An 8976-nucleotide genomic window follows, 5' to 3' on the forward strand; every position below is an offset into this window, starting at 1 on the left:
ACGATCAAACATTGATGTCAACGTCAGCAGAACTACAAACTCTTAGACTGGAATATAAACTCATGAAAGAAACTACGTTGGATATTCAATCAAGAAGCATGCGCGACAATCTGATTTTCGACGGCCAACTGTTTTGCCAACAATCTGATTTTCGACGGCCAACTGTTTTGTGATGCCAACGTCCACTCATATGTCACACTTAACATTCTTGTCTTGGAATGTCAATGGCTTTCGATCACAGGCAAAGAGAATTAAGATTATGGATTATACCACTAAATTTAAAACCTATTACAAGAAACGCACCTTACTAAGTCAGAAGAAAAATGCCTCACTGACTCTAATTTCACTCAGGTTATTTTATAAGTGCCTTTTATAACTGTAGACAAAGAGGAGTCTCAATACTAGTCTCGATACTCGTCCATAAAAGTAAATAAATAGTACAGTAGCAGATCCAGAAGGCCGATATATAATTATGCAGGCTACAATATTTAACAAGCTTTCCACAATTGTCAATGTATACGCTCCAAATAAAGATGATCCATCCTTTTTCACATGCTCTTTTCACACTTGTTAAACTTGTCAGACAATTCTACAATTATTATGGGAGGTGATTTTAATCTTGCTCTAAATCCCCTAATAGATCGCTCAAATCTCAAAAATAAGAATCAGCCACAATGCTCCAATATACTAGAGCGGTACATGGATGACTTTGGTCTCGTTGACATGGAGGCTGAAAAAAACGTACAAAAAGAGAATCCACATATTTTTCTAGAGATTTCTTTCTCTCAAACAATTCGGCAGCTCATAGAATTACTCCCAAAATATATCCACTCATCATCAGCGACCACGCACCACTTTCTCGCAATCGAAAAGTTGAATCAAATTTGGGACCCCCACCAACATGACGCTTCAACACGTCCATGAATTTTTTTTTTTTTAAATGTATAGCAGTTTATACGCATTTTCTAACAACCCAGAACAAAAAGACATTGAAACTTTTATTAAGGATCTAAACATCCCTCAATTAAATACACAAATTAAAAGACAGCCTTGATGCTCCTTTAACCATCACAGAATTACATAACGCATTAAAAAAATATGCAACCGGGACAGGCGCCTGGCCCAGACGTAACCCCTATTGAATTCATGAAACATTTTTGGTCAATACTAGCGCCTCTATTTTTCAGAACAGTCAATAAGATAAATGATAAAGGTAGAATTTAGTAGCCATATGAACACAGCTTCAATTAAGTAATTACAAAAGCCAGGTAAAGACCCCACTCTCCCGGCGAATTATCGGCCCTTATCACTGATTAATATAGATATCAAGATTATCTCGAAAGCCGTCGCAGCAAGACTTTTGAAAAGGTACTTCCGTCGATAATCTACGATGACCAGACAGGCTTCATTTAAGGTAGAAGTTCCACAAATAATGTCAGACCTCTGTTGAATTTGTTAAGCATGTCACAGCGTAAAAATCTAAACGCAATCAAGGTCACGTGACGCAGAGACAGCTTTCGATGAAGTTAACTGGGCTTTCCTGTTTGCAGTACTTCAGGAAATGTGGCTTTGGAGATTCAATTATACATTGGATAGCAACATTATACAATTCGCCGAAAGCGACAAGTCACCACAGATAGGATCACTTCACAACGTTTTACATTACAAAGAGGAACCAGACAGGGATGTCCACTCTCACCAATGCTATTTGCAATATGTATCGAACCTCTTGCTGCCCCTATACGTCAGAATGCTAATATTCAAGGTATCTGCTCACTAGTGACAGAACACAAAATCAATCGATATGTTGATGATATTCTTCTTTACTTACAGGAACACAAGTATTATTTTCAGGCAGTCTTCAATCTCATTACAACATTTTCACAAATATCAGACGACGCTATTAACTGGACAAAATCAACAATACTCCCAATAACAGCAAACTCATGGACTCCTGCTAATCAAATCCCAGATTACCCTGTTTCTATAGGAAACATTAAGTATGTAGGTATCAATATTTAATCAAAACTCACAGAGCTAACCAATTTAAATTACACACCACTTGTGGAAAAAATATCATCTGATTTAAGACGCTGGAATAACTTGCCTATATCATTACTTGGAAGAATAGCTGCAATGAAAATGAAAACCTTACCTCAAATAAATTATTTACTTCCAATGATTCCATTTAAGACCACATTTAAATGGTTTCAAACCTTAGATTCTGATGTAATGAATTTGTATTCAAAAAATGAGAAAAATAGAATCAGTCTATCTACTCTTCAGAAAAGTAAACAGGAGGGAGGCCTGAATGCTCTCAACTTTAAACACTATTATTTAGTGTTTAAAGTTGCAACAACATCAAACTACCAAAACTCCCATTTATTTCTACAGTCTTATACGCCATAAATGTTTCAAGAATCCAATAATCGCATCCACTTTAACGGCTTGGTGGCAAACTGTAGAATCGACAGAATCTCAATTAGCTCCGGGTGTGCTCTCCCCAATCTGTCATAATCCAGATTTCGAAATTAATAATATACCCCTTCATTTTAGTACATGGGAAAAACATGGAATTATTGGACTTTCATCTCTTGCCAATGAACAGATATTTATCCCTCGATTTATGGAAAGCGTACTGGTTTAGTAATTTCTCCGCGCGTTGTGTCCGACAAATCGTGACACATAATTTGTCCAAGTGGGGTTGCCGTACAGCCTTCGCCGCAGCTCTTCCGGGTATGATCGCGACGATGAATGTGTAACCAAAAGCGCTTCGCTAATTAATTCTTATTAAATTAGTACTGAACGCACTGGAACCTCGACACAGTACGTCGAATTACTCTGTTACTGAAGTAAAACAACATTCGATAAATCTTAAAACTAAGATCGTCTCGGTGCCCGTTGATGTTTTTCAACCTTGCTTGGCATAGCTTGCTAGCCGCTAACAAAGAGACGCGTTTGTTCGCAACACATCGCTAAAACGAGTGAGTGTAATTTGAGATTATCTTGTGGAAATGTGTGCAAAAAGTGCGAAAGAAGAGTACGAGGACGAACTTTCTGGAACAAAAGAGGAAAACGAGAGACAACAACTACTGGACGCTGTTTTCAAGAAACGTCAAGATGAACGACACAGAGCAGGTTTTTATTTTTTACTCTCCCTTGTGTCTTACCTAATCTCTATTTTAAAAACAAAAATACGTGATTATGTTTTGATGGAATCCTCGTTTGTGAAGTTGGAACATCCGGGCACCACTGGTTGAGGTTACATATCCACACACGGGTTGTATAAAACAGACCCCGGGGGCGTGACCAGCATTTCAAGGGAGGGCTAGGGGGCAAATTGTTAGTAAAATCAAAAATATTATAAAAATGTAAACAAAGGCTCAGTGGCAAAATCTGGGTGCGTTCAAACACAATGAGACTAAAGTATTAGCAGCCAGAAATGCCCAATGACAACACTGAACACAAAATGTCAAGTCAAATATTGTTCTTTCCAGCAAACCATCCTGTGCACAAAATGAAATAAATTATCAACCATTTTTTAAAAATTAAATCATGGTAAAAAACAAATCCTCCAATTCTCCATGGAATATTTAGCAAGGATGTAACTGGATGTAACAATATCAGTCTTAGCGTTGGGGTCTGATTCGTAGCCCGACCCTCATTAAATTCTTCGGGCCCATGCAGATTAAAAAAAAAGACAGTATCTGATATATTGTCTCATACATTGAATATCGTTCTTTAAATCAGCCACCAATATCGTGCAGTGTGCTGGTTGTGTTATTTTAGCCTGGCTGAGCTACGCAGTCATCCACCGTGCCGCCCCACCCAACTCGTCCATCACAATTGACCACAGAATGAATTCCATTCCAAATCTCGTCAACTCTGCCCATGACGCACAACATCCAAGACACAATATGCAATTTGACTCTGACGCCAAACCTTATTTATTTTTCCTCATGTCCTACAGATGTCAGTGAAAAGCATGTTCGTCCTGAGCATCACGAGCCAGAGTCCTCTTACATTAAAGAGGAACAGGAGGAGTCAGAGCACCCCCAGATTAAAGAGGAAGAGCAAGAGGCTGATATCACCCAGTTGCCTTTGGTCTTTGTCCCTTTGAAGAGTGAAGATGATGAAGACAAAGGTCAAAGGGAGGATATCAGAGGGGCACAACCTCAGAACAGCACCTCAAGTCAGAACATGACAAAAGAAGATGATGGAGGCCACTGTGGAGAATCGCAAGCAGACTGCCTTTTAGCTCCACTATCAGATTGTGATGACATAACATCACACTCTTCTGATGATGATGATGACGACGACGACAAACACACTAAGGGTGATAAGAAACGCTGGAAATGTTCTCAGTGTGACAGAACCTTTGTTTACAAGTCTGTTTTGAAAATTCACATGATGATCCACAGTGGAGAGAAACCTTTTCCCTGTTCAGATTGTGGTAAAAGATTCTCTCGTAAAGAAAATATGACAACACACTCAAGAATACATACTGGAGAGAAACCTTTTGCCTGTTCAGTTTGTGGCAAAAGATTCTCTCGCAGACAAACGATGACAACACACACAAGAACACACACTGGAGAGAAACCTTTTGCCTGCTTAGTTTGTGGTAAAGGATTCACCGAAAAGAGACATTTGAAAACACACAAGAGAACACACACTGGAGAGAAACCTTTCAAATGTTCAGTTTGTGGAAAAAGCTTCTTTGTGAAGAAAAGTCTAATAAGTCACACAATAACACACACTGGAGAGAAACCTTTTGAATGTCAAATATGCTGTAAAAGATTCACTCAGAAGTGCTATTTAAAGCTACACATAAGAACACACACTGGAGAAAAACCTTTTTCCTGCTCAGTTTGTGGTAAAAGATTCTCTCTCAGGGGAGATTTAAGAAAACACACAAGAACCCACACTGGATACAAACCTTTTGACTGCTCATTTTGTGGAAAACGATTCACTGAAAAGGGAAATTTAATGTTACACACAAGAACCCATACTGGAGAAAAACCTTTTGATTGCTCAGCTTGTGGTAAAAGATTCTCTGAAAAGGGAAATTTAAGATTACACATAACAACCCACACTGGAGAGAAACCTATTGCCTGCTTAGTTTGCGGTAAAAGATTTTCTCACAGGGGACATTTGAAAAGACACACAAGAACCCACACTGGAGAGAAACCTTTTGTCTGCTCAATTTGTAGTAAGAGTTTTTCTGATAAGGGGAATTTAAAAAGACACACAAGAACCCACACTGGAGAGAAACATTTAGCTTGATCAGTTTATGGTAAAAGATTCACTGACAAGGGAATTCTCTTTTCATTCTCATCTGGTTGGAAAAGATTCTCTCATAGACACTGACAAAACACACTGGAGAGAACAGAAAAGTAAGTGCGATGCCCGACAAGGGTAAACACATCAGCGTATGTTTTGACATATTTTGTCCAAGTTTCAAAGGTATTGGTGATTTATTATCCCTTTTAAACCACTTGTTTCTTATATACTCGTTTGATTAAACGAACAATCTTTATTTTGGTCAATAGGTGACAATAGAAGACCGCGCTTCAGGCTGGGGCCGCTGTCGTGTGGAGCGCATGCGCGCGGCCATTTCCGCATTGTCGAGGCGCGTATTACAAAAACAGCGGCCCTCTTCTGAAAGACCAAGATCCTCACCTTTATGTTTGCCTTTTTTTCCCGAGTGATTGTATGTATGTCACTCCCGACTGTGTATGTTCGATATTTTCTGAATAAATTTTAACTGAAAAGAAATATCTGGTCTGCCGTGAAGCATTGTGGGTATGCATGTCCCTTTTTTTTTTTTTACCTTGATTGAACATTGAAAATGCAAACGTTCAAGGAGGATGATAATCCATAAATGAAGTTACAGTATAAAAATCCAAAAGGGGATTCTGATAAAGAAAACAACTAAGGTGCATTTAAATCACACGGTAAAATAGGGCTTTACATTATATATGATGGATCACAGGAAGATTTAAAAAAAAAAAAAGTAAACAACCATTTCTACACGTTTTCTGAACATAAGATTTTTTTTAAAGTCATTAATAAACCCGGGAGAAGGAATATGATATTTACCCAGCAACAAAATGATATTCATATGTTTCCTTTCGTAAAGGTTGCTCAGGAGTAACCTATGCCCACGAGCACTAACTAAAAACAGCTCTACCGCATGCACGTCAAGGACATGAAACTGTCCACAAAACCTATTAAATCATTCACTGTGTGTATGTCTGAGTCAAAACGTTTTACTATAAGAAGTTCATTATGTGGAATGTAGGGTAATTATTATTGTGTTATTATTATTGATTAAAGTTTCTCATGAATTGTTAAATGCCTTTGTGCTTAAAATACTGGTGAAAAACTGTGTGTGTGGAAACCAGATCCATAACCATCTGGTAGTTTGTTGCAGTTGTTATTGTCTAATAATCCTTCGGCTCCTTTAACTGTGTGTGAGTGTGAGAAACTCTGTTATTGTAGAATGAACTCACGTGAACCCACAGCAGAGAAAGGTCAGCACGACCTCAGCTGTAAATCTGTACCAAAACATGTTTACGCATATAGACTTCCTTTTAAGGGACCATTGTTCCACTCACTGTTCTCATGGTTCACACTCTTCCAAGAAAAGAAAAGAAAGAATTGGAATTGTTTGTGTCCTGAGCCCTTCTAAAAGTTTATGTGTTATGTAAATAAACCGATTCTCTACTCGTCAAAGACTGTCCGTCTGTGTCGTTTTGCTTGCGTGTGGTCATTCTTTATCCACGGCCTTGTGTGAGCAACTGTGAGTACCTGAGTGGGATGGAGTAACTCTAAGAAAGTGCAAGTAACAGCGTGAGTAACTGTGAGAAACTACAGTATGTATATGTGTGTGCATGTGCACCTTTCAATATCCTTCATGTAAAAATGGTTGTTGTTGAAAAATTGTTAAAGTTGTTTTTCATATCTACAATGGTGTGCAACAACAAGTGTGTCAGACAAATTCCAGGACTGTCCTCGCACACTCGCTCTTGATGATGTAAACGCTCAGTGGGCTGCATTTAAAAACAAAACAAAAAAAGAAAAACAAACAGAGCAAGCCATTTGTGGTCCAGGGGGACACACTTGGTCATCCCTGGTCTTACCCATACTAAGCGTGTCAAACTAATTTTTGTTGTGAGCCATACAATAATTATGCTTTCCCTAAAGCCTTCATGACTGGGAAATCATACAATCAGCCGCATAAAATAATGTGGCGAGCCACATCTGGCCCCCCGGGCCTTGAGTTTGACACCCATGCGACATACATACAATATGTAGCATTCATGTACATTTAAAAGATTAAGAGCAGCATGCCAGCACTCTACTTTTGATCTATAAAGCAACACAATACGTTTCAATAGAATAATTTCAATTAAACATGCTAGTTGCTCCTCCTTGTCGTGGTGGAGGGGTTTGTGTGTCCCAATGATCCTAGGAGCTAAGTTGTCTGGGGCTTTATCCCCATGACAAACAGGTCCTAGGTAAGGGACCAGACAAAGCACGGCTCAAAGACCCCTTATGATGAAGACAAAAAATGGAATGAGGTTTCCCTTGCCCGGACGCGGGTCACCGGGGCCCCCCTCTGGAGCCAAGCCTCAAGGTGGGGCTCGACGCAGAGCGCCTGGTGGCCGGGCCTGCACCCATGGGGCCCGGCCGAGCACAGCCCAAAAGGGTAACGTGGGTCCCCCTTCCCATGGGCTCACCACTTGTGGGAGGGGCCATAGGGGTCGGGTGCAGTGCGAGCTCGGCGGTGGCCGAAGGCGGGGACCTTGGCGATCTGATCCCCGGCAACAGAAGCTGGCTTTAGGGACGTGGAATGTCACCTCTCTGGCAGGGAAGGAGTCCGAGCTGGTGTGTGAGGTCGAGAAGTTCCGACTAGATATAGTCGGACTCGCCTCCACGCGCAGCTTGGGCTCTGGTACCAGTTCTCTCGAGAGGGGTTGGACTCTCTTCCACTCTGGAGTTGGCCACGGTGAGAGGCGCCGAGCAGGTGTGGGTATACTTATTGCCCCCCCGGCTCGGCACCCGTACGTTGGGGTTCACCCCGGTGGACGAGAGGGTAGCCTCCCTCCGCCTTCGGGTGGGGGGACGGGTCCTGACTGTTGTTTGTGCCTATGCACCAAACAGCAGTTCAGAGTACCCACCCTTTTTGGAGTCCTTGGAGGGGGTGCTGGAGAACTCCATCGTTCTGCTGGGGGACTTCAATGCTCACGTGGGCAATGACAATGAGCGCTGGATGGGCGTGATTGGGAGGAACGGCCCCCACCCGATCAGAACCCGAGCGGTGATCTGTTATTGGACTTCTGTGCTCACGGCTTGTCCATAACGAACACCATGTTCAAGCATGGTGTTCGTTATGGACAAGCTGATTGGTACCGGCTGGCCAAGCGGAATGCAGCTTTGGTGGTCGCTGAAGCAAAAACTCGGGCATGGGAGGAGTTCGGTGAGGCCATGGAGAAAGACATCCGGATGGCTTCGAGGAAATTCTAGTCCACCATCCGGCGTCTCAGGAGAGGGGAGCAGTGCACCATCAACACTGTGTATAGTGGAGTTGGGGGACTGCTGACCTTGACTCGGGACGTTGTGAGCCGGTGGGGAGAATACATCCGAGACCTCCTCAATTCCATCAACACGCCTTCCCATGAGGGAGCAGAGTCTGGGTTCTCTGAGGCGGGCTATCCTATCTCTGTGGTTGAGGTCACCGAGGTAGTTAAAAAGCTTCTCTGCAGGGCCCCGGGGTGTATGAAATTCGCCCGGAGTTCCTCAAGGCTCTAGATGTTGTAGGGCTGTCCTGGTTAACACGCCTCTGCAACATCGCGTGGACATTGGGGACAGTGCCTCTGGATTGGCAGACTGGGGTGGTGGTGCCCCTTTTTAAGAAGGGGGACCGGAGGGTGTGTTCCAACTACAGGGGCATCACACTCCTCAGCCTCCCTG

The 8976-nt window shown here is 42.0% G+C and overlaps 1 protein-coding gene across 1 annotated transcript; it reads left to right on the top strand.

Moving 5' to 3' along the window:
- The first annotated feature begins 2738 nt into the window (after positions 1-2738).
- LOC133417712 (zinc finger protein OZF-like) lies at positions 2739-5797 on the top strand. The gene is made up of 2 exons (XM_061705733.1): positions 2739-3138; positions 3971-5797. The coding sequence occupies exons 1-2, from the start codon at positions 3015-3017 to the stop codon at positions 5281-5283; spliced, it is 1437 nt and encodes a 478-aa protein (XP_061561717.1). The 5' UTR covers positions 2739-3014; the 3' UTR covers positions 5284-5797.
- Positions 5798-8976: the final 3179 nt, after the last annotated feature.

The sequence above is a fragment of the Phycodurus eques genome, chromosome 2, assembly GCF_024500275.1.
Source record: "Phycodurus eques isolate BA_2022a chromosome 2, UOR_Pequ_1.1, whole genome shotgun sequence".
NCBI lineage: Eukaryota > Metazoa > Chordata > Actinopteri > Syngnathiformes > Syngnathidae > Phycodurus > Phycodurus eques.

What these genes read in the sequence shown, in the direction of transcription:
- LOC133417712 (XM_061705733.1), top strand. Translation starts at nt 3,015, where the DNA reads ATGTGTGCAAAAAGTGCGAAAGAAGAGTACGAGGACGAACTTTCTGGA. An exon ending in AGATGAACGACACAGAGCAG is followed by an intron (nt 3,139 to 3,970) that starts GTTTTTATTTTT and finishes CATGTCCTACAG; the next exon opens with ATGTCAGTGAAAAGCATGTT.